This window comes from Bufo gargarizans, chromosome 9 (genome assembly GCF_014858855.1).
Source record: "Bufo gargarizans isolate SCDJY-AF-19 chromosome 9, ASM1485885v1, whole genome shotgun sequence".
In the NCBI taxonomy this organism is placed as follows: Eukaryota; Metazoa; Chordata; class Amphibia; order Anura; family Bufonidae; genus Bufo; species Bufo gargarizans.
This window is the reverse complement of record NC_058088.1, coordinates 32,129,490-32,155,462: the sequence shown is the minus strand read 5'-3', so window position 1 is coordinate 32,155,462 and position 25,973 is coordinate 32,129,490. Positions and strand designations below refer to the sequence as shown.

At 45.7% G+C, this 25,973-nt stretch overlaps 1 protein-coding gene across 2 annotated transcripts in view; it reads right to left on the bottom strand.

Annotated features, from left to right (window-relative positions):
* Window positions 1–306: 306 nt before the first annotated feature.
* The window catches only part of LOC122946263 (fibronectin type-III domain-containing protein 3A-like), an 85,163-nt gene continuing 59,496 nt past the window's right edge, over window positions 307–25,973 (bottom strand). For both annotated transcript variants that reach the window (XM_044305762.1, XM_044305763.1), the window contains exons 9-26: window positions 25,418–25,477; window positions 24,017–24,155; window positions 23,855–23,908; window positions 22,285–22,406; window positions 20,332–20,506; window positions 19,845–19,931; window positions 18,730–18,868; window positions 18,578–18,646; window positions 16,430–16,548; window positions 15,087–15,192; window positions 13,334–13,506; window positions 12,581–12,694; window positions 8,595–8,744; window positions 7,676–7,959; window positions 6,740–6,952; window positions 5,826–5,992; window positions 4,945–5,066; window positions 307–3,648 (exon numbers count right to left, since the gene is read on the bottom strand). In XM_044305762.1, coding sequence (XP_044161697.1) covers window positions 3,331–3,648; window positions 4,945–5,066; window positions 5,826–5,992; window positions 6,740–6,952; window positions 7,676–7,959; window positions 8,595–8,744; window positions 12,581–12,694; window positions 13,334–13,506; window positions 15,087–15,192; window positions 16,430–16,548; window positions 18,578–18,646; window positions 18,730–18,868; window positions 19,845–19,931; window positions 20,332–20,506; window positions 22,285–22,406; window positions 23,855–23,908; window positions 24,017–24,155; window positions 25,418–25,477 — 2,611 coding nt within the window. In that variant the 3' untranslated portion in view covers window positions 307–3,330. The remainder of the gene's footprint in view (window positions 3,649–4,944; window positions 5,067–5,825; window positions 5,993–6,739; window positions 6,953–7,675; window positions 7,960–8,594; window positions 8,745–12,580; window positions 12,695–13,333; window positions 13,507–15,086; window positions 15,193–16,429; window positions 16,549–18,577; window positions 18,647–18,729; window positions 18,869–19,844; window positions 19,932–20,331; window positions 20,507–22,284; window positions 22,407–23,854; window positions 23,909–24,016; window positions 24,156–25,417; window positions 25,478–25,973) is intronic.

Genomic DNA, 25,973 nt, shown 5'->3' with positions numbered 1-25,973 from the left:
TAGAGGCTAATAACAAGGAGGAAACTAATCGTCCGAAACGTGGATGCATTTATTTTTTTGTGTGAATATCCCTATAGAATTTATAGGGGGTTTCCAGCCTTTACTAAGGGTCCATTCACACGTCCATATGTGTTTTGCGCATCCGCAAAACACGGAAACCGGCAATGTGCGTTCCGCATTTTGCAGACCGCACATCTCCGGTACTCTCATAGAAAATGCCTTTTCTTGTCCGCACAAAATAGGACATGTTCTATTTTTTGGGGGGAATGGAAGTGTGAATGCGTAAGTGCGGATCCGCAAATGCGGACAGCACATTCCGGCCCCACTGAAAATGAATGGGTCCGCACCTGTTCCGCAAAATTAAGGAACGGATGCGGACCCATTTTGCGGACGTGTGAATGGACCCTAAGTGATGGCCTATCCTCAAGCCATCACTAAGGGATTGGCCAGGGTCCGATCAGCCGTAGCTCTAAAAGTCAGTGCTGGTTCAACATCGCTCTGGAAACGTTTGTAGTGGGAGCTGCAGAGTGTATAACCCCTGCCGATCCACTAGTGATGGCCTGCGGCTCTCCAGCTGTTGTAAAACTACTACTTCCACCATGCGGCAGTGTGGGCATACTGAGAGTTTTAGTTTTGCAACAGCTGGAGAGCCTCAGGTTGACTATCCCTGGCCTAGGCCATCACATGGTAAATGACGGACAACCCCTTTAAGGATAAAAAGTTGATGCTTTTATCTTGAGTGCCGGAGATCTACATTTGAACTGAATCTACATTTATTGCAGATACCTTAAAGTTAAAGCTACATGCCCAAAGTTTAAAACTGATAGTAGGAGACACTGTAGGGTCAATCTTGGGCGTCCAACAGTTGCCTTAGGAACTGACCTGCCTTACCTCCCTTGGAAGTGTGTCTCTTGCTGTCTATTTTAAACCTTGGAGGAGAAACCCACATGCTTTAAAATTCCAGCTCTGCTTAAATAATACTGAACTAGTGAGGTGCACACACCTCATGGCCTCCCAAAGTCATGATCAGAGACAGGAGAAGACGCTGCTGTCAGACTTCTCATTGAAGCAGAGGGGGAGTCACAAGACACACTTCTCCTAGGTTCTGAATCTGGGGGGGCTCACTTATTTGTACCTCCTGTATGGTAAATAAGAAGCCATATAGTGGGAGGTGTGCCTAGTAGTTCAGCATTGTTAAAAGGGGTTGTTGGCTTAGTCCCAAAAAGAGCACGCCTTTCAGACCTGAAGGCCTAATTACTATGTCCCTTTCGAAACGTCTGAACCCATTTTAAAGCTAGACAGCTAAATCGCCATTTTTCAGGGAGGGGTATGGAGAACCCTTGGCACTCAACCAATGCAATGTTGCGCATAAATGGATGACTACTGCCAATGAATATCAAACCATAAAAGTAAGTATCTTGTAAGATATTGGCTCCTGTGGGTTCAAACATAATGGCAATTATGAGCTCAATCTCTTAGGGATATCTGGGTGGTTCCTGACTTTTGATTCACCCTACATAAATGATTTTTTATAATTCAATATAATTTATCTGCTTATCTCACATCGGATAAGAGAGGAATAGCGTACACAGGAAATTGTATGTAAATTTTTCTTTGTTTTTGAAAAAAACTTTTGATATGTCATAGCGACATTGCAAAGGTATTAATTGGTGAGTGTCAGTGCTCAGACCCGCACCAATCACTAGAACGAGGAGAGAGAAGTGCTCACTAAGAGTGCTCTCTCTCCTCGCTGCAGTAGACGGAATTGAGATGGGTTCTAGCAATTTAACTGGGGTCTCGGCACTCAGACCCCCACCGATTACACAAAGTACAGGGACACTTTATTCACACCAAGAACCTGAGGAGAAATCAATTTATGTACAACTACGGCAACAGAGCCGCCACTCATGGTAACCAACAACTAACATTTTACAGCATTGACTGCTATGATTTACAGCACATCTGGCTTCCATCCATATTTCTCCACCGAGTTTTAGAGCAAGCGTCCCAAAACACAACTCACTTTCTACAGCTTTTCCTACCGAAACTCCTTTGAAATAATCACAGTGATTCATATTGATCTCAAAATCTTCCTGAAAGCCTCTTAAGATTTCCATAACCTTCACTGACAGAAACCACAGAGTCGAAGGACTAGACTGCACCCCTATATAAAACAGGGTTTGGCGATTTTGCATTTACACAAGCCCGATTCCTTATTTTCATAGTTCTACATTGTCAGATGAGCAGATTGCTGCAACTTTAAGTGGCCATACAATTAATAACTGGACAATAAGTAAAAACAATAAAAAATAAAAAGAAATGGTGGAATATTTGTGAACATCCATTCAAAAAGCCCATAGTTTATTCAAGGGGTTCTTTCCCAAATTCCTATTTGAGATGTCAAGTGGCATCCAGCAAACCAAGACTCCCAATGATCTCCAGAATGAGACAGTCGAGGACAACGAATGAAACCTAGGAGCGTGAAGCCATCTGAGACCGGTTATTGGGATGCGATTGTTCTTGAGATCAAAGAGGGTCTTCACTACTGGATCCTATCAAGTGGACTGCAATGGTATGCCATAATCCCTTAAGGGGATTCAGCCCTTCTCAGAGGACTTCATAATTGATAAACCTATCAAATTTTACCTTCCCAATGCCAAGATCTACATCAACATCTTTGGATGTTGAAATCTAATTTAAAAAAAACCACCTAAGTCTTGGTCCACATCACTAGTCTCGGTTCCTTGCCAAAACCTACTGTCAATAACAGGAGGTGAAATAAAATGGCAGATAGAGGTGAAGCAACCCTAGAAAATGTGAGCAAGTCAACCCAACATATATTCCTCAAAAAAAAAAAAAAAGTATTTGTAGATGCCAGCAAATCTTATTTCACAACGGCGCCACTTATGATTTAGATATGCTACTCCATGAAGGCCACAAGTCAGTGGAAAAATGGACACTTCTTTAACAAACATCGTGAGCTACCACGTGCAAAGCTGAACATTTGAAAGGGACACGCTTTTAAAGCAAATGGTCCATCACATAAACGAACAGCACCGTCTTGACCTTTAAGAGTGTATTAAGGCATTGGACACCATGGCCCTAGAAACACAGGACTGAAGTTTCCCTTTCTAAGAGTGTCATGATGTCTTATGTTCCACATACAGGAGGATTCTACTAATCCAGCCTCTTGATGAATGAGCAGCAAGAATGGAAATGCACTTATATATAATACAATCATTTCCATCTATAAATTTAATTAGAATAATTAAACATAAATATTGAAAAAAAAAAACGTACGGAGAATTCTCAGGAACAGGGCACTTAAATCTACTTAATTACAAAGTACTGGATGACGACGGCAAAGAGAAAGGCCACGACAGCGAACATCATGAGGAGCAAGGTGGCAAACTGCTCGTCGCTGAGAGACTTCCTTTTGCTTTTCGTGGCCTCCAATGCAGCATTAACACACGGCAAATCCAACTCTCGTCTTTGAGATGAGAACACGGTGCTGGGGCTGTAGGGGCCAAGCAATTCTTGTAACCCATTGGCATCTTGGTACTGCCGTCCAGCACAAACTCTAAACCGGTATTCACAGTTTGTTTGAAAGTTTGCAAAAGTGAATGAGGTGTCTGTTCCTTTGTATACCTGGTAAGGAAAAAGAGAGAAGAGCAGAGGTCAACCCACGATCATGGCTTCTTCTAATAGAATTGGAATAAGTATTAGTAAAACAAATGTTTGATGGTCATCAGTCCAGATTTAGTCATTAATATGCATCTTTAGTCAATAAATGGGCGGGTGAAAGGGGTCCAGGATTTGGTAAAATGTTGTTAGGGAGCAGGAAACAGTGTAAGAAAAAGCTCCCTTACATATGAGGGGATTGTTTATTTTTTGGGGGCCTTTCTGCCAGCCCCCACCCACGCACTTGGCTGGACCTGCGGAAGGAAGCATATTTACCTGCTCCCTCCCGCTGGGTTCTGGGTCCTTAGGTCCCCTGCCGCCTCCCTCCGGTCTACACGTCAATGTTCTAATTGACAAGGTTCATCTGGCCATAGTGGTGACGTGTCTCCCGCCATGCATCACATGACACATGGGGACGACGACGTGTGACCTGTGTCAAACAGTATGTTGACACATGGAGACCAGAATTAGGTAGCGGGGCTCGAAGGAGCCAGAATCCAGAAGAGGAGAACAGGTAAGTATGCTTCCCTCCACAGGTCTGACCACATGGGAAGGTGGGGGGAGGGGGAAGAGTCAGAAAGGCCCTTAAAAAATTAACAGCCCCTTACGATGTTCTGCACAGCCACTCTGGTCCCTACTGGTGCAGTCAATCAAAGGCCTCAGAGGTGATCTTCAGTGAGACTGGAGTGGTGGAGAACCAAAGAAGTGGCGTGGCACAGCACATTTAATTCTCTCCCCCCCCCCCCCCCCCACTACTCCCTACAGGATCTTGAAGAAACCCTTTAAATAACTTCAAGGAAGCTCTGGCACTGCTATTCTCTAGAGAGAAACACATGGATGCAACAGAAATTACTATACCCTTTAACATAAGACAACAGAGGAGCCCACTGGCAACCCCTTTAGGGTCTGCACACACATGGCAGAGTAGTTGCAGAAATTTCTGCCACTGATAATCAGTTCTGTATAAACTGAATGAAGATGTTCTGCATGCATTTGCGTGAAGTTCTGCAAACCCCATTCAGATGACAGACCGTCACAGAAGTTTCTGCAACCAATGCTAAATGTAAATTCACCCTTTACACTGTTGAAGGACTGCACTTCTGTGGTCAAACTAATACAGTAGCTTGGGCTACTAAGCCAAGAGTGAGTGTGTGTGTGTTTTCTTTGGCAAGGTAAAGTTGTTATAGAACGGTAAAGGAAAGGAATATATCCTATGTGTTTGTTATCTGCCATTACTTATAATGAAGAACATTAGAATCTCACCTGATCAAACTCTCTCCCATTGGTAAGCTGAAGGATATAAACTATTGCATCTCCCCTCATCGGCGGCACAGTCTCCCAAGATACTTCACACAAATTGCTGTCATTCTGATGTACTCTGGGTGCTAAAGTGAAAAGTGAAATTTATTAAGCTCGTTTCAAGTGACAATACTAATTCTAAAGCTGGCTGCATACGTCTGGTGTAGCTAGAGGTTGACAGTTCTTCCTCTCGACCTCTCATATACATGCACGTAATCTCAATGGAAAGAGGGGAGTAAGCCGCTGCCAGACTCCTCTGGTGGGTGCCTATTTCCTCTAAGAACAGAAGGACCAGGCATGTTGAAATCCAACAGCTCAAGACAAATGGACACCCCTCGGTGAAGCATAGGAAGACATGTCTGTGTCCTGGTGCTTGTCTAGACTGCAGCTAGCGGTGGCTGCTCTCAGTCTAGGTTAGCTCTTGGAGGATAAGAAAGGGCCACTTCAAGTCATACCTTTTGAGAGAACATCCTATAAGGGTATCTCACCTTAAATAGTTCTCATGACAAGTACAAGCGTATAAGTTCCTTCCACACATGGCCAATACAATGACTAGAGTGAGAACCACTTCAAGAGAGGTGGACAGTGATGAGAAGGAGAACGCCATATGTTAGAGAAAATCTGCTTGTTATTAATGCGATTCTAGAACATACGACTTGTGTTCACATCTCTAAGGGTTCGAAGCTTTCAAGCTGTCTACTCTTAGAAGGACTTTGCTAAAAGAAATGACAAGGTTATGTTCTTCTTTACCTTCCTCCTAACAAATCTTGGGTGGTACATGCACGTGGCAGTGTAGTTTATGCAGATTGGTTTCCACACCAAAATCGGCATGTGTTACTACTCACCTTTTAATGCAGCGGGCAGAGATTTGGTTGTAGCAAAACTGCAGACTTCAGAAAATGGGCCTTCCCCTGCTTCGTTGTATGCCTGGATCCTGAAGTTGTATGTCGTTGATTCATTCAGTCTTTGCATCTTATACGTATGACATGGTCCATTGTAGATTGTAAAAAACCTACACAAAAAATAAATAAAAAAATCATGAATTTTCCACTTTTACTTTGTCACCAGTGATGGCCAGTTTGCATTGTTCGCCCGCGAACATATGAGGGCTGCCATCTTTATTCACAAGTACGGCAAGGCACAGGTAAGCCCTTACCTGTGCCTGCACGCGAGCCGGTCTGAAAACAAGTGCGGTCAGCGGGAGCAGGCAGTTCCGAGAACAGCCACTGGGGGCCTTCATCGGGTTGTGCTCGAAACTGCCTGCTCCCAGTGACCGCATTTATTTTCAGACCGACTCGCGGCACAGGTAAGGGCTTACCTGTGCCTCACCGGACTTGTGAAAAAAAGATGGCAGCCCGCATATGTTCGCGGGCGAACAATGCTATCTGGCCATCACTGTTTGTCACCATAGAGGCAGGGGTTATTGGAGGTACTGCTGAAGAATCTATTCTCATACTGCAGACTTGGCTTAGTGCAATATTTGAATAATTTAAGTAGGAGGAAATCTGCTGTGGACTTTGACGGCCTCGATGGAAAGACACTAATCCAGCAAGCTGAAAGTAATGAGCAAACATGGCTCCATCTTTCCAAGATTAATGACCTATTTCTTTGTCCATTATATAAGAATATGACGGAACCCAGTAATGTGAACCTGTTAAAGAGTAACTGCTACCAGGTAAAACACTAATGGAGAGAAGGAAGGAAGGGGGGGAAACACATTAATCACACGTAATGCGTTCACAGACAATCGCACACTGACCTGCTGAGTTTATCTTCCATTTGCAGATTGTACTGTGATGTTTCTGTAGCTAAAGCTTTACTTGTCCCGTCCCCCCATTTTAACTTAAGGCTCTGGTGACTGAAGACTACGCATTCCAGATGTGGTGGATTTGGAGGAGGAGGCTTTGTTTTGGCTTTAATAGATGGACTGAAGGGACCGGCTCCGAAGCTGTTTATGGCCTGAATCCGTATCCTGGAAAGAAAGAAAATTCTGTTCAAACAGAACTGGAAGACTAAGGCTAGGACGGACTACACAGCGACACTGGTCACGGCCAGGATCACTGAGCAATGGCGATACCATAGAAATAAACGGGATTGCTGCAGCAGTCGCAAGAAATCCAACACGGCTGGCTTTCTTGCAACTGCCCCAGCCCTCCCATTCATTTCTATGGGATTACCGCTGCTTAGCGATCCTGGGCGCGACAGGTGTCGCTCGAACAGTGTCGCTGTGTAGCCCTAGCCTAAGGCCTCTTGCACACAACGTTATGCCCTCCTTGACATATGGTATGTGAGCGGGCCATATGTCCCGGAGTGGCATTGATCGTACGCACGGGAGCACACAACATCATAGATTACAATGATGCTGTGCATGTCGGGCCGCCCGCGGTGCTATTGTCCTGCACTCATAAAATCATGAGTGCAGGCCAATAATCCCACGGGTGGCCCAATGTGCACAGCATCATTGTAATCCATGATGCTGTGTGATCCCATGCGCATGATCAATGCCGCTCCAGGACATATGGCCCGCTCACATACCGTATGTAACGAGGGCATACAGTTGTGTGCAAGAGCTCTAAATGTGATATAATTAGCAGAAAATGGGTGGTACGTGTGTTCAGCAGAGATGGTTTTGTCGCTGCAGACCTAAGTATACCACAAATTACATATTGCTGTATTATTTCTTAAAAGGACATACCTGTAAGTTCGGTCAGGCACCAGATTTGTGAGAACACAGCTAGTGACAGAATCTACTGTAATCTGCTGCTTTTCCCCATACTCTATGGTGTACCCAGTGATTTCTGCCCCGTTGCAGCATGGCTCCTTCCACTGGAGAGCAAGGCACTCTGACGGTGAGGGTATAGGAGTTTCCAGGAGCTCCTCATCAACAACCTGTAGAACAGATACTGCTGCGGGAACAGATGCTGGCGTTGTGATGACTGCTGTGTCTCCAAACATCCCAGTGCCAGCAATGTTAACAGCCTGAAAAGGAGAGCAAACACAGTCACATTTTCAAAATAGACTTAAAAAGGTTCTTTTCAGCGTATAAAAAATACAGAAAAGTATGTATTTGTGTCTGAAAGCTTACTTGAAGATTCCTCCTTAGCTCAGTTTTTATTACTTTGTGTAGCACCTTTGTTTTGATGCTGCAAAGGCTTGCTGTGTGTGGGATTACTAGTGTAAAGGGGAATAATCCCCATTATTCCTTTCCCTATTCACATTCATGGCCCATATTTATAGATACTTGCATGCCATTAAAATGTTTAAGATGCTTCCAGTCTGCTTCTGTCATTCATATGATAACGCACTGTCGAGTTACCAGCATGTGAAACACAATCCTTCCATAGACAAACAGTGAGGGAAAGACCCATAAAAAGTTGCAGATAAGAGACATGTGATGTGTCAACTCCCATACTACAGGGAGGGGGAAAGGGGGAGATACTCATGTGTTCAATATATAGGAAGGCACACAAGTAGGAGATAATTACCAGTGAGACTGGATTAGAGGCATCTTAGCCACAGACAATAAGTGATACAAGCATTTAACCTCCTTGCACATGAGTCTAAAGACCATAAAACCTTATTTTCTATTACAATTCACACATTACTATACATACCTGAACTCTACAGAAATAAGTAGATGCCGGTGTAAGACCTTTGATTTCATAGCTTGAAGATGAGCCTGTATAGATGACCTGCATACATCCTTCCGCTTTGCCCCACTCTAACCGGTATTCTGTAATTTCTGCTCCATTACATCCAGGAACCTGAAAACAGATGACATGACTTACTGTATATCAGGAGCCAAAGCGTAAACAGGAAAACAAAAAGATCAGGATAGTGATTAAAGGAAGCAAACAAATCAGGCCTTAGAAATGGCTAGGGGACAACAAGAGATAAACATAACATGGGATCAATTTAACCAAAACTATGTGTAGCCTGTGGACTGTAGACATAGCAAGCTGGGTAAAGGAGCAACCCACAGGCCCCAACAAAGCAACTTTAGCAGACTGCTCTATCTCCTAAGCCTCTGAGGCATCAGCCCACCGGCATCCTCCTACAATTACTGTAAACTATCTGTTCCCATGAGACAATGCATAAATCAAGACCAAGTGTGTTCTTCAACCCACTTCCTCAAATTTGGCCTGAGTAGGTCATCAGTGAGCTTGCCTCAAAGTGCTGAGTAATGGATTTTATAGTTCCTGCTCAATCAGAGATTCATAGCATGAGGAAAGCATTGTCCATATGAGATAATGTCCTCTAATAAGTATAGCCCCTGGTTTGGGGAGTGGGCTCTGTACAGCAGTGCTCTCAGCGGCCCCTATACAGGGGAACCATAATAACATACCTGCGTTTTCCTGTCTTACAGTAGGTGCACTTTAATTCCAACTCTACAAGAACATACTGTGGCTTAATATGAACAAATGGGGAGATTCCAGCTTCTATAAAACAATGTTTTCTTTATTGTATCCTGTAAATCCAACAGTGCAGACACATACACAACTGACGCGTTTTGGGCTGTATACTAGTCCTTTGTCACAGTTAGCTGTGTATATGTGTCTGCACTATTGGATTTACTGGATACAATAAAGAAACCCTAGAAACACAGATGATTGACAGCAGAAAAAGACCACCTGGACATCTAGTCGGCCCTTAAATTATTTCTTATTTTATCTCAGAATAGACATGCGTTTATCCCAGACATGTTTAAATTCACTGGTTTTCCAACCACATCTGCTGGAAGTTTGCTCGAAGCTTCAACTCTTTCAGTAAAATTATATTTTTTGACATTGCTCCTGATCTTACCCCCAGATTGTGCCCCCTTGTTCTTGAGACCACTTCTCTACTGAACCTCATTTTAAACCTTTAACATATATAATAAGGTTTCAATCATGCCCCCCTTTCCCTTCGTTCCTCAAGGCTATACGGATTAAGGTCTTTAAGTCTCTCCTGGTATGTTCGATGCTTAAGACCCTCCATCATTTTTGTAGTCTGTCTCTGTACCCATTCCATTTTATCTATGTCTATTTGTAGGTGGGGGGATCTCCAGAACTGAACCACATATTCCGGAAGTGGTCTAACTAACGCTCTATACAGCGAGATCACAATCTCTCTCTTCCTACTGGTTTATACCTCTACAGCCAGGCCTGTCCCCACTGTGCACTCACTTTTAAGCTGTCTGATATCAGGAAACCTAAAACTTTCTCCTCTGAAGCTGCCAATACGATATCAGACTTAGGCCTCTTTCACACGGGCGAGTTTTCCACGCGGGTGCAATGCGTGAGGTGAACGCATTGCACCCGCACTGAATCCGGACCCATTCATTTCTATGGGGCTGTGCACATGAGCGGTGATTTTCACGCATCACTTGTGCATTGCGTGAAAATCGCTGCATACTCCTCTTTGTGCGTTTTTGACGCAATGCAGGCCCCATGGAAGTGAACGGGGGCTGCGTGAAAATCGCAAGCATCCGCAAGCAAGTGCAGATGCAGTACGATTTTCACTCACGGTTGCTAGGAGACGATCGGGATGGGGACCCGATCATTATTATTTTCCCATATAACATGGTTATAAAGGGAAAATAATAGCATTCTTAATACAGAATGCATAGTACAATAGAGCTGGAGGGGTTAAAAAAAAAATAAAAAATAAAAATAAAAATTTAACTCACCTTAATCCACTTGTTCGCGCAGCCCGGCTTCTCTTCTTTCTTCTTCTTTGCTGTGCAGGAGGAAAATGACCTGTGGTGACGTCACTGCGCTCATCACATGGTCCGTCACATGATCCATCACCATGGTAAAAGATCATGTGATGAGCGCAGTGACGTCATCAAAAGGTCCTATTCCTCAAAGAAGAAGACAGAAGAAATGCCGGCTGCGCGAACAAGTGGATTAAGGCTAGTTAAATTATTGTTTATTTTTTTTAACCCCTCCAGCCCTATTGTACTATGCATTCCGTTTAAGAAGGCTATCATTTTCTCTTATAACCATGTTATAAGGGAAAATAATACAATCTACACAACACCAAACGCGAACTTGTGTGAAGAAGTTCGGGTCTGGGTACCACATTCTGTTTTTTTATCACGCGGGTTTGCCGCATTGCCCCCGGGACGCCTCCGGAGCCAAAAAACGTGGCACCCGTGTGAAAGAGGCCTTCGAGTTCCTTCTACCCAAGAGCATTATTTTACATTTGGTAACTGCAGTTTCCATTGTTTGGACCATTTATCTAGTGAAGCTAAATCTTTTTCCATGTTACACCCCCCTCCAGAAATAGCAACCCTATTACACACTTTTGTGTCATCGGCAAACAGACAAACCTTACCTACCATACCTTCTCCTAGGTCTCTTAGGGCTCATGCACACGACCGTTGTTTTGCGGTCCGTTTTTCACGGATCAGTTGTTCCGTATCTGAGGTTTATTTTCCTCTGATTTAAGTCCTCTTCCATTCCATTATTGCACAAAACATATCCGTATGGTTTCCGTATTTGATCCGTTTTTTGCGGATCGTATACAGAAGCAGTAACTTATTAATCACCAAACACATGAGCAATATGGGCTGGGCATATCATTTCTACAGTATGGATCCGCAAAATACAGATGAAATACGGATGTGTTCCGTGTGCTTTCCATATTTTTTGGGGACCCATTGACTTGAATAGGGCCTCGGACTGTGATTTGTGGACAATAATAAGACATGCATTACTTTTTTGCGGAACGGCCATGCGGACAAACTGAATGCACACGGAGTAACTTATTTTCTACAGCCCTATTCAAGCGAAGGGTTCCGTATACGGTCCGCAAAAAAAAACCGAAGTGGAAGTGGAAAGAAAATACGTCTGCGTGCATGAGCCCTTACAAAGCTATTTAAAAGAACAGGACTTAGGATGGATCCGTGAGGTCCACCAGCGGTGGCTCGACTCGCTGTTTTATGGAAACTGGAATCTCCATCTTAGGAGATGGCGATTCCAGATCAGTCCTCAGTGATTCCGTGCCTCCACAGAATGGTCTACCTCAGTTATGGGCAAACTGCGGCTCTCCAGCTGTTGTAAAACTACAAATCCCATCATGCCCTGCTGTAGGCTGATAGCTGTAAACAGACTGGGCATACTGGGAGTTGTAGTTTTACAACAGCTGGAGAGCCGCAGTTTGCCTATACCTGGTCTACTTAATTACACTGGCTTTCTATGAAATCTGTCAGGGTAAAGACTACCTATGTACCCAGGACTAGGAAAAATAATTTCATTTATTTTCTGCTCTATATCAAAAAAGAGAAAAGTGATCAATGATCACAGAACGAACCTCAGGTACAAAATTTGGACGTCATCAATAACCATTCAGAGGAGAACAAGTCTGTCCGAACGAGGAGCTGCTCTTACAGTCGCTCTCCATTCTGGTTCTTGTGGGGGGTCCACAACCCTCTATGATGTCCATATGCCCTATTACTGCCTTCATGAGCCACCCCTTAAATATACAATTTATATGCTTCCTAACCCCCTCCCCCTAACTTGACTCTAATACTATATACAGAATTGACCAATGCAAACAATTTTTTAAATAAAAGAATTAGGTATTTATAACTAAAAACCGTGCCATCTTTACTCACCTCCCAGCTTGCTAGCACACAGTTTGGACTCTTACATATCATCAATGGTATTTTGCATCTTTCTGGAGGTCCGGGTGCCGTGCAGAACTCCGCTGATTCTGAATAAGGTCCACACTAAACAAGGAAATGAAAAAAAAATGTATATGAAAAAGGATGGAAAGGAGCTACAACAGAATAAACTGGATGGGTTTTTAATCAATTCCTTTTACATGCGGAGTATACGGTTTCGTACCGATGCATGGACTACTTGTAATATATACAGAACTACCTGTCCTGCTCCCAATCCAGCATCTTTATAACTTGCATAAATCAGGTTTAATTTAGGGCTCATACACACGCCTGTATGTATTTTGCAGTCCACAAAACACTGATCCGCAAAAAATACGGTTGACTTCCGCGAGCATTCCGTATTTTGCGGAACGGAACAGCTGGCTCCTAATAGAACAGTCACATCTTTCTCCCCAATTCAGGCAATAATAGGACATGTTCTATTGTTTTGCGGAACGGACATGAATGGTTCCGCATTTATGTGTCTGCACATCACGGTCTGCAAAAAAACAAACCAAAAAAAAAACTGAATGGACACTTAAAGAAAATACATTCGTGTGCATGAGCCCGTACTGGTTTTGAATCTACTCCTGTATTTGGATAATTTTCACAACAAAATCCACACAACTGGAAAGCTAAGCAGAGGACCTTTCCCCTCTGTGTGCGGCCATATTCTAATGGTGTCCGGTGCAATATAACACATACCCCAGCTTTATTCGAAGCCTTTATCCAGAAGCAGTACGTCTGGCCGGGAAGCAGGTTGCTCACTGTGCATTCCAGGTCAGGACCTTGAAAGACAGGGCCCCGATCCTCTTCGGATTTTGCCATCTCTACAGTATATGATGTTACTGCTGAGCCGCCGTCTACATCTGGGGCATCTACAGAAAAGGTTGTTAGTAAAACGAAAGCAACACCAATACAGTACGATACCACTAAGACAAGTGTGCGTCTACCTTTTGGATCTTATGAAAAATGTATAAACTCCATATTTTATTGCCCGTTGTCTGCAACGCATTTTCCTTTCGCTGTGCAAAAATGTGTTAAAGGGAACCTGTCACCAGGATTTTGTGTATAGAGCTGAGGACATGGGTTGCTAGATGGCTGCTAGCACATCCAGAATATCCAGTCCCCATAGCTCTGTGTGCTTTTATGGTGTAAAAAAAAAAAAAAAAAAAGATTTGATACATATGCAAATGTATGCGACACGAGTCCTGTACGCGACACGAGTCCTGGACAGAACTCATCTCAGGTTAATTTGCATATGTATCAAATAGTTTTTTTTTTTACACAATAAAAGCACACAGAGCTATAGGGACTGGGTATTGTGGATGTGCTAGCGGCCATCTAGCAACCCATGTCCTCAGCTCTATACACAAAATCCCGGTGACAGGTTCCCTTTAAGTATTTGAGGTATTTGCATGGGCAAAGGGTAACATCCTCAATAAAATGGGAATAATTTGAAATCCACTCGTATTGTGCTATTAATTGTTGTGTATTTTCAATGTGGAATCTGCATCAAAGCTGCAGAGTCTGAACGTGGACAAATGGCATTCATCTGTAAATGAAGTACTAGAACTCCTACTCCATGAGCTGAAAGGCAGTTTGCATGTAAAATCAAGCACTGCCGGTCTCCGCTCTCCTCTGAATCTCTGCACAGACAAAACGGCCACAGAAAAGCAGACTCATTATTCAATGCTTTAAAGGGATTGTCCATGGGGATATAAACAATAATGGGTAAGGTGTCATTCATCCTCACCATTCCCCACCATCTCCATCCTCAGCAGGCGTCTCTACGCACTAATGGGGCACTGCGAGATGGGACTAGGGAGCAGAGACCAGCGGGGACTCCGTGAGCATCCGAACAGCAGCAGCTGGGGATCAGTTGAAGAGGTTCTGTCAGCATAATCAACCCTATTAAACCAGACATACTGCCTAAAGCTCGTCATGCTGATTAAAATGATATCTTATCTTTTTTCTGTATGTTAAACAGCTCCAGGGATAGCTGCTTTTTTATTTATATGCAGTAATATGTATATTAGCTTCCCATTATGGTAAGGCTATAGTAAGTAGTGCATATGTATGTGTGCGAACACAGCTCTGCCGTCACCATGCTGATGTCTAGTCCTGTCAATCAAGGAGAAGGGGGAGTGTGCTGAGCAGAGGGATGTTACAAAAGCAGTGCTCAAAGGATTCAGCCCCGCCCCCTGGTGTGCCAACCTCCTCATTTGCATATGAATAACAATAGGCAAAAGAAAAGTATTGTTTTAATCAGCATGATGAGCGCTACCAGGCAATATGTCTGGTTTAATAAGGTTGATCCTGCTGACAGAGCCTCTTTAAAGGGTGAGTATGCCGCCTTTTATTTACCAAAATTTAATTTTAATCCCATGGACAACCTCTTCAATATCTTTCCATCTTGCAGACCCATCAGCTTAGTCACAATGTACAAGAAACCTACCCCACTGCAGATTCAACTCCTTGGCTTTTGCTTTTCCAGCTAAACGTGGTGGGTGGCAGTGACCTGGAGGAACAACGCCTGTCTGGACCACTAACACATCAGACATCTAAAAGGGGGAGAAAGAAAACATGCAAAAAATAAATATTCAGAATATAATTTTTATTTTATTTTCTGTTTTGTTAAATACTTATATTCCCCATGAAATGTCAATTCTGCACTGCACCGTTCCTATGCTCTTCCTCTTAGAAATTTACGAATACACTGACAGTTGGGGGGGGGGGGGGGGGGGGTGTCCCTACACACTATGACACTGTCCAATCAGTCAGACTGTGCAGGGACATAGAGGGCAATGGTAAAACCCATTTAGTAACAAATAGTGAGGAGCAATAGCAAAATACTGTTATTAAAAAAGATGCTCCATTACTGTTATTTCATTCATTAAAACAGACTGGTCAGGAGAGGTGCCCGACCTTTTTTAAAAGGGGTTGTGGAAGTAAAAAAAAACTCTGCATGTGTTAGGAAGTCGCAAGGGCCCGTTGTTGACGGAAGGTATGTGTCACCGAGGTTCCTGGGTGAAGTAAGAGCCGGTATTTTCAGGTGTCAGCGGCAGCTAATGTAGATTGACACTTTTCTATTTTAGTATGGCTGTATAGCTGATCCGGGACGGCTCTTACTGGGAGTAGGCAAAGCCCTGGGTTGGTGACTACTCCCCACATTCCAGGCCAGGTCTTGACTAGCCTATAAAAAACCCAGCCAGCAGCGTCAGCTGTGAGTAGATTACTCCTCTGACAGTGGAGCTCTGTCAGTCTCTGTTTTGGGACCTGGGAGTTTGGGCCTGGATTAAGGCCTGCTACCTTGTTGGTGTGAAAGCAGGTGGATTCTGCTTTGTCCAAGGACGACTTCTTTGCTGCATGGTGTGAACGAACACCAGAATCACAAGGTGACTGTTTTCCCTAAAACTGACTTTTTGTTTTGTCATTTACTTAATGTGTGAATAAACACTGAACTGTTTAATTCAAAGACTTAGTTGTTGCCTCTATACTGCGTCCGCTAACCTGCCGACCAGAGCGAATCCCCACAATATATATATATAATAATGCTACATAAAAGTGAACATATGTCCTGCTGTTTTATATTTCCATTTTCTGAGGAAGTGCACCAGACTCTACTATCTATACAGGCTGGCCATGCCAGTAGCTGCTGGGACCCCAGGAATAATCTGTGACTGCCGCCAAGCCAGCCTATTTTGCCGATACTTGGGTGTATGCACAAGTATTACGGTATTTCCTATGACACTAGTTATTCCAAAGCAGTTTTTGACAGCTCAGTAAAATTCCACTTACCTGACTGGAGCCCACTATGTTGGAGCAATACACCCTGAACCTATAGGAAGTACCAGGTCTGAGATGATCGCACACATGTTCTTTAAAAGGTCCATTGTACATGGTCTCCCATTTACTCCCTGTAAGAGGAAAAAAAAAGTATTGTACTGTCAAGGGTCGCTAAGAGCAAAGAACAGTGGCTATACGGTCTGTAAGTGTAAGCCTCAACACCTCCCTAACCTTTACACGTACATCTGCGCTTACCTTCCAGTATTCTGATCCAGCAATGGAACAGAATACCGGAATCGCCGGATCCAGCACATTCCTTATAGATCTGTTTCACTATAATGGGGTTTCCAGAGGGACACCAGCATTTTGCTGCATGGAGGGGTATTTCGGCCTTTTTTTTTGTTGGAACCACTGGCAGACGTGAACCTACCTTTACTTGTACTGTGCAATGTATAAAGTCTGTTGATCTCTGGAAACCACCAACAAGCAGGTCAGTGATGGATAGTTTGCGACTATTCTTATTCCAATACCTAGTAGAACTTTGCTCATTAGTGACCACCAATACAAATGGGGTTTAAGCTAGACAGCTAGGGTTAATCAATGATTATATGTACCCAAAATAGTGCATTAAAAACTATAACTTGTCCTGCAAAAAATAAGCCCTCATACAGGTACATTGTTGAAAGAAAAAAAAAAAAAAAAAAAAGTTAAACTCATGGAACACGATTTTGAAAAAAATGTGTGTGGTCACTAAGGGGTTAATGCATGATTAATCATTAAAGGGGTTCTCCAGGATTTATATATTGATAACTTATCCTCAGGATCAGCAGTTTGGGGGGAGGCCACAGCGCTCCTGTGAGAGCCTCGGCCTCCTTACAGCTCACCAAGCACAGTGCCGTACGTTGTAGAGTGGCAGGGCTTGGTACAGCAGCTCAGCCCCATTCACTTTAATGGGGATAAGCTGTGCCTAGGCCATGGAACTGATAAACGTGACCATCACACGGTCTAGGAAGAGGCATAAGCGCTCAGGGAGTGCTGTGGCCGCTTCGTGAAGCTGATTGGCAGGGGGTCATGGGAGTCAGATCCCCGACGATCTCATATTAATGACCTTTCCTGAGAATAGAATAATATATCCGCTAAACATATGAATTATACAGTACTTTCCTATAATCAAACAGCAAAACTGCATAATGGGGAGGGGGTTCTGGTGTCATTGAACCAAGCTGGCCCACAGCAGGACACCATAAGAGTCCATTGTGGAGGACAGCGAGTAATACCCCAGATACATTAAACACTACTACACTACAAAAATGTTATAGGGGCATTCCAATCTGGGACATTGATGCCATATTGCTAGGATATACCATAGGGGCTATGCAGGTGTGGCTAGTCTCCCTTCACTTTGGGGGCCCCTTTCCAGCAACAGGAGTGAGCGCCAGAGAACCGGCACCTGACATTGATGGCATATCCTGGCGATGTGCCATCAATGTCCCAGATGGGAATGCCCCTTTAACTATCCATGAAAGTCTGGCTCCTAAATACATGAATTCTAGCACGTTTATTACATCAGGCATTGGTCCCATTTTGTGGCAAGGGAGGGTTTGGCTGCTGCAGTTAGTTTCCACAGCAAACACAAGTTCACTGTGTGTGTGAATGGGAACATATTAGTTCCTGTTCACACAGCTATATCAAACATATTTCTTCTTTTCCCATCAATTAAAAAAATGGCGATAGGCAGGGAAGGCGTTAAAATAATAAAAGTGTTATACTCATGGGTTCAAATCCCCTCTGCTCCAGCAGTGCCGCTCCGGTCCTCCTGGCCGGGCTTTGTTTATATGACTGCAGCCAATCACTGGTCTCAACTGTGCCGTCCTGTATACTGCTAAGCCAGCGATTGGCTGCAGCAGTCACTTCCCATAGGCACATGTCATCGTCACTGCAAAAAAACATGATGTCATGGCTGTAACGGTGGGGAGGATTGGGGTGGCGGCGAAGGAGCGAGGGGAAAGCTGGGTGGGTTTGAGGGGGGGATTTGAACCGATGAGCACAACTTCTTTTACTATTTTAACCCCTTCCCTGCCTTTCACCATTTTTACTCTTAAGTACAAGCTATATTGTTACCCTGCAGTACTGCAATGTGGCTTTAGAAACTTTGCTCACCACTTATGTTGTCTGCCATTTCAAGGAAGTATTTGATAACCTCGGAGCCTCCGTTGTCTTTAGGGGCATCTGCAATACAATATCCCGGTTAGAGAGGAGTGGACAAAACCAAAAGGTGTAAACCGCACCGACGGCCGAATACTCAGACTCACCCCACATGATCTTTACACTTTGCGCATGGATTTTGCCTTTTGTGCTCGGCTTACACGGGGGTCCGGGTTTATCAGGGGAAGTGGAGTATTCTACAATATCACTCGGACTACTTCTGCCTTCACTGTTTACTGCAAAGACCTGAGGAGCCAAAGAAGTTCATGAAACAGGGGGACATGCAATAAGCTCACCGTTTTGGGAAAAGAAGTTCATGCTAGCTTTAAAGGGGTTGTGGAGGGGTTTTATATTAATCACCTATCTTCAGGATAGGTCATCAGATGGGCGGGGGTCCGACACCCAGCACCCCCGGCGATCAGCTGTTTGAAGAGAAGCCGGAGCTCCATGCGAGTGCTGCTTCCTCTTCATTACACTGCATGCCGTCTCAGGAAGTACTTGTAATTACACCACCACCACTACAGGGGAGACGACATGTAGTGTAATGAAGAGCAAGCAGGACTCGCATGGAGCACCCCCCCCTCTTCTTCAAAGAGCTGATCGGTCAGGGATGTCGGACCCCCGTGATGTGATATGGGGGACCTACCTATGAAAAACCCTGCACAACATCTTTATAAGGTATGTGCACTGGCAAACATAGCGCCACCTAGTGTGACCACGTATGAGCCCGACACAATGTTCTGAAATCACTGGTGTTAGGAGGGGCGTAGCTAAGAATGACTGGGCCCCACAGCAAATTTTTGAATGCCCCCCCCCCCCCCAGTAATTTTTTCGCAACCCCTTCCTATCATGCCGCCCCCATTCCTGTGGCTAGTAAAGATCGCTCTCCCAGACCAGGCCCGGCAGCTGTTCCATCCGTCTATACTTCCACTGTATATCATATCATTGTGTAATACTGTTGAGGGGCCCTGACAAAATCCTTTAGTCCTCCTCCTGCTCCTGAATGGGCCCCTTCGGGGTCAGGGCCCCAAAGCAGCCGCTTCCCCTGCTTTCCCTATAGCTACGCCCCAGGGTGTTAGTTTTCTTTCTTCCATGTCTACAGGACACACATCAGAATCCTCCCCAGCGGTTATCTTATTTTTAAAAAACCGACCATATCCAAAGATTGTACAGATAACAAAACACAAACATCCAATGCAAAACTGCATCTAATACAACATACCCTAAACTTGTATAACGTATTCCTTCTCAGGTTTCTTAAAGTGCATGTGAGGTCTTCACTGTTCTGTTTAGGTTTGAAGCCATAACCCTATATAAAAAAATAATAAGATGATGTTTAAAGGCCTTTGATGTGGCATCCAATAATCCGGCAACGCAAAACTGCAATACAATGAAGGCACGGTGGCTGAGAGAGGCAGACACCATTAGAAGGGGCTGTGCAGTCATACGATATTGATGAGGGATTCAATATCAGATCGGTGGAGGCGTCTGGCTCCTGCGACCCCCTCCGAGTGCTGTCCAGCCAGTAGCATTGGGACGATCAGTCGCAGCACTTTAACAGCAATGAGAACGCAGCGCTCGCATACAGCTGATCAGCAGGGGTTCCCGGAAGTCGGCCCCCCACCGATCTAATGCGGATTATCTCATCAATGCTGTAGCACTGCACAAACCTTTGAGCTTTGCTCGTAAAATCAGAGCTGGCCACTCACCGAGCCTTCCTCTTCCATTTCCAGGATATAGGTTAGTGTTTCATCTGAGGGCATATCATTGGGTGGACTCCATTCTAAACAGAGCCAAGTGATACCAGCTTGCCTAAGCCTTGGCGGAGGGGGTGCGGCTGGCACGCTTCCTGCTGTGTAGTATACCACTGCGTCACTGAAACCACTGAAAGAGAAATACAGGAGTTACTTAGGGTCCCATAGCAAAGGAGATCGTCCAAGCAATCCTATAACAAACTCAAAGACGGCCCGCCGGCTCTTCACACAGGTCTGTTTTAGTAACTGCTTGAATTTTCCATGGAATAACACTGGAAAAATCTACGGTGGTGACTCAATGTTCTGTCATTCCTCTATTATTCCTTCTAGACGTTTATAAATGAATCGCCAGCAGTTTGCAGTTAAAGTCCAATTAGGCGGGGGGGGGGGCAGGCTAACTTGTGTTTTAAGTTCGGCGTCTAAAGTTCGGGTTATCGCAGAATTGCGTTATGGATTCTAAATTCCGTTATGGTCCGTGGTAGCGGAATCCATAACGTGATTCTTTAATAACCCAAACTTTAGACGCCGAACTTAACACACAAGTTCGCTCAACACTAGTTATTACCAGTTGGGGGCGTGTCCCTTGCACAGTCTAACATTATCCAATCAGTGCGCCAGTGCCGGGGGAAGGTCCCTGCATAGTCTGGCACTGGCAGCACTGATTGGATAATGTTAGACTGTGCAAGGACACGCCCCCAACTGGTAATAACTAGTGTTGAGCGAATTTGTGTTTTAACTTCGGCGTCTAAAGTTCGGGTTATCAAAGAATTGTGTTATGGATTCCGCTACCACGGACCATAACGGAATTTAGAATCCATAACGCGATTCTTCGATAACCCGAACTTTAGACGCCGGACTTAAAAACACAAGTTAGCTCAACACAAGTAATAACCGCAAGAGCCTTTATCGCGGATTGCTGGAAATTCATTCATAATTTCTGGCAGGAAAACCAGCGGAACGACACCGTTTTATGAAAAGATGTAGCCCATGCTATTATATGGGGAAGGCAAGCAGTTGACATGACAGCTTTATTTTATTTTTTGGAATCTGTGTTGTTCCTCAGCTATTACTCCTGAAATGGCATCAATATATTATCGTAGCAGCATGTCCCTACACAAATCAGCGCCGATGGTGTCTGTGTAAGGACACACCCTATTGACAGGAGAAATGGTTATGGCAAAACACTCATTTACATGAGGAATAACAGAGGAACGATATACAAAGTGTTTTTGGAAAAGATTCACCAGCATTGCTGCATGGGGAATGCAAAAGAGCTGACAGGGATAGAGGGGCTAGCCTCCAAACTAAGGGATAGAGGCCCCTTAAAGGGGTTGTCCGGGTTCAGAGCTGAACCCGGACATACCCTTATTTTCACCCCGGCAGCCCCCCTGAGCCTAGCATCGGAGCATCTCACGGGCTCTTGTGTTTTCAATAACACACTGCCGGGCGGTAACTTCCGCCCAGCGGTGCGTTCAGTGACGTCACCGGCTCTGAGGGGCGGGCTTTAGCTCTGCCCTAGCCGTTTTACTGGCTAGGGCAGAGCCAAATCCCGCCCATCAGTGCCGGTGACGTCACCGGGGTTCCTGTCAGCCTCATGGAGAGCCCCGGTACGTCACCGGAACTCAGAAAAATGCCTTTGCCCTGTGCAATTTAGCGCAGGGCAAAGGAGAGCATCGGAGCATGAACTGCTCCGATGCTCATGTCAGGGGGGCTGCCTGGGTGAAAATGGAGGGCTGTCCAGGTTCAGCTCTGAACCTGGACAACCCCTTTAAAAGGTGTACAGGGGCTAAAACTAAAGACTAAAGTGAAGCAATATGAGGAATTTGGACTTTCGCCGCCGCCGCAGCAGGGCACACAGGAGGTGATGCATTTAAGAGATGGCCAGACATCACCATAAATTCGTCTTACCTCATCCCAATGTCATTTTTGGCTGCTATTCTGAAGGCATACTTTGTGGATGGAGACAGCTTTGTTAACTTGTATTGCTTAAGGTGACCAAAGTAGCATTCTCTGTATGGTCCATGTTTCCCCTGCAAACAAGAGAGACCGTTATACTTGCTCCTTATGATGATGTCTAAAAGAAATAAAACTTTCCGTTCTTCCAAAACTATATAATTATTGCCAATTTGAACGCAACCCCAAACATATCCCACTAGGTAGTCACTAGCCAAAAGGCCCTCAAACAGCTCCTCCACTCCCTGCAGATCTATGTCCCTGACCACGAAAGCAGATAGTACAGATGTCCAATACACTAAGGGCTTGTGCACACAAGCGATATTAAAGAGCACCTGTCAGCAGGGCCAACCCCAATAAAGCAAATATGTTGACTGGTAGGGTTGATCCTGCTGATTAACACGATACCAGTCTTCTGAAAACTGGTTGTGGCATTACTGAGAAAAAAAAATTAAATTAAAGGGGTTGTCCCACGAAAAATACTCTACAGTTTTCAAACTGCACTTGGATCTGAATCCTTTTATAATTGCATTTAATTAAAAATTTGTACAGCCGAGTTATTCAATAAAATGTATCTGTATAGCGCCACCTGCTGTTTGTACTTTTCCTTATTTTTTTTTACCTGCTAACTGAGAAGGCCGCACATGCTCAGTGATAGGGAGAGCACGGGCTTGATATAAATCTAGCAGAGCAATGAATGAGGAGATCTCTGGATCCATGTGAGGTACAGGGCTGGTTCCAGCTTTGTTAGAAAGGGATCGTCATGTGCTATATGATGTCTCATGTTCATTTTTTTACATTAAGCACTTTAATTATTTATGCAAATGAGGGCTACAATGCACCAAGGGGTAGAACCTAGCCACTCAGGGCTCCTCAGCTTTCCTATGTTGGCCACAACCCTCAGTACACTGAAGCCCTTATTTACATAAAGAACCTCCAGCGGAGGTCCCATCCGTCCCACTAAGCCACGCTAATTTTCTGAGCACTTCGCAAATGATGGTATATGTGACTTTATTATGCCACGTCTGTGGAGTAAGAGTCTTGCCAAGTCCCCGTCCCCCCCCCCCCCAATTCCTCAGCAATGTAATGATACCCTTCACTTACCAATTTGTTGCTTTAATCTACATGCAAATGAGCAGTCAAGTGCACAGAGGGCGGGCCCAAGTCAGTCTGTGCACCCTTGCTCCTCCGGCTTCCTTTGCCAGCCCCTCTTCCTCTCATTTATTGACAGAGCCAGATTCCTCCGTAGTCATCTTGCCCGGCTTTGTCAATCAAGGAGGAGGAAGAGGGTCTGGAAAAGGAAGCGAGAAGAGCAAGGGTGCACAGAGCACAGCCCTCAATGCATTCAATTGCTCTTTTGCATATGGATTAAAAGTATTTTTTCTCCAGAAAGAAGCAACAAATCACTAAGTGAGAAGCCTCATTACATCCAGGCTTGCTACCCCTACAAGACATTGTGCCTGGTTACATAAGGTTTTCCTCCCTTTAATGAAGAGATGCTAAAAAATATATAACAGTCCAATACCTCATCCCATTCCAAAAGGTAGCCATTAATTTTTGATCCATTGTCATTAGAGGCCTGAAAGTAAGAATATAAAGATATATCACAAAAAAAGCATCAATAGTATCTGAAGTACAGTTTACAGAATGTCCGAACTAAGAGAAATGAAGACACAGACATACAGACCTTCCACTGTAGGTTCAAACAATTTCGACTTCTGTTAATGAGTCTTGGCGGGGCTGGTGAATCCGGCTCACAGCTTTCCGTAGTAAAACTCACTAATTCAGAGATGGATCCCTCTAAAGGTGGACATGTGGCAGTAACTCTAAGGCAAAAATGAATATAAGCATTATCATAAATATTACCCGAGGCAACAGGCGGGCCCAGAGCCCCGGCCCCAGGCAACAGGCGGGCCCAGAGCCCCGGCCCCAGGCAACAGGCGGGCCCAGAGCCCCGGCCCCAGGCAACAGGCGGGCCCAGAGCCCCGGCCCCAGGCAACAGGCGGGCCCAGAGCCCCGGCCCCAGGCAACAGGCGGGCCCAGAGCCCCGGCCCCAGGCAACAGGCGGGCCCAGAGCCCCGGCCCCAGGCAACAGGCGGGCCCAGAGCCCCGGCCCCAGGCAACAGGCGGGCCCAGAGCCCCGGCCCCAGGCAACAGGCGGGCCCAGAGCCCCGGCCCCAGGCAACAGGCGGGCCCAGAGCCCCGGCCCCAGGCAACAGGCGGGCCCAGAGCCCCGGCCCCAGGCAACAGGCGGGCCCAGAGCCCCGGCCCCAGGCAACAGGCGGGCCCAGAGCCCCGGCCCCAGGCAACAGGCGGGCCCAGAGCCCCGGCCCCAGGCAACAGGCGGGCCCAGAGCCCCGGCCCCAGGCAACAGGCGGGCCCAGAGCCCCGGCCCCAGGCAACAGGCGGGCCCAGAGCCCCGGCCCCAGGCAACAGGCGGGCCCAGAGCCCCGGCCCCAGGCAACAGGCGGGCCCAGAGCCCCGGCCCAGGCACAGGCGGCCCAGGCAACAGGCGGGCCCAGAGCCCCGGCCCCAGGCAACAGGCGGGCCCAGAGCCCCGGCCCCAGGCAACAGGCGGGCCCAGAGCCCCGGCCCCAGGCAACAGGCGGGCCCAGAGCCCCGGCCCGAGGCAACAGGCGGGCCCAGAGCCCCGGCCCGAGGCAACAGGCGGGCCCAGAGCCCCGGCCCGAGGCAACAGGCGGGCCCAGAGCCCCGGCCCGAGGCAACATGATGTCATGTTTTTGGTTTCAGCAATGGCCTCAGGGATATAGGGCATGTGACTGCAGGGGCCAGTAATTGGCTCCAGCGGTCTAATGCAGTATACAGGCATGTCACTGCTGCAGTCAGGAAGGCAAAGCAAGGTGGAGGGAATAAAGTGGCAGCACAGGAACAGAGGGTTCAAGACCGTGAATGTAAGCTTTTTGTTGTTATTGTAAAGGCTAACCTGCCTTTAGAAAAAAATAACAACTTGGCCCTTTAAGTTTTCCTCCTCCAAATTCCCCAAAATCTGCAGATTATGGCCCCATAGATTATAAGATAACTTGCTATCTATGCAAGACACTCCTAGTCAAAGTCGCACTGCACATACCTTACATGGTAGTCTGTTGCTGGCCGCAGGTCTGTGAGCGTGCACATTGTAGCATCTCCTCTGAAAAACAAAAAGCATAACCATTTACTAAAGGCAGGTAACATACATGCCCATACTTCTCAGTTATTTAAGACCATAGCTAAAAAGGTGTTGGAATATCACTTTAAGATTGTGTTTGACCCTTTACATCCCCTCGGTCCGAAGAAAGCAGGCGCAGCGCTGGTTTACCACTGCCTCTGGTGTCCTTTTTAAACAGCAACACAGCTCCACTCAAGTGAACGGGGCCGGGTTACTGTTTCCTGGAGTGCTGCTCTGCAGGGACAACTTAGAAGAGGGGACACCGCTAAACCAGAGCTCAGGATCGGTGGCGGTCAGACCCACAGAGAACAGAAAGTAACGGCCTATCCTATAGACCAGGGATATCCAACCAACCTGCGGCCCTTCAGCTGTTGCAAAACTACAACTCCCAACATGCCCTCTTAGCTGTAGGCTGTCCAGACTTGCTGGGAGTTGTACTTTTGCAACAGCTGGAGGGCTTCAGGTTGTGCATCACCAC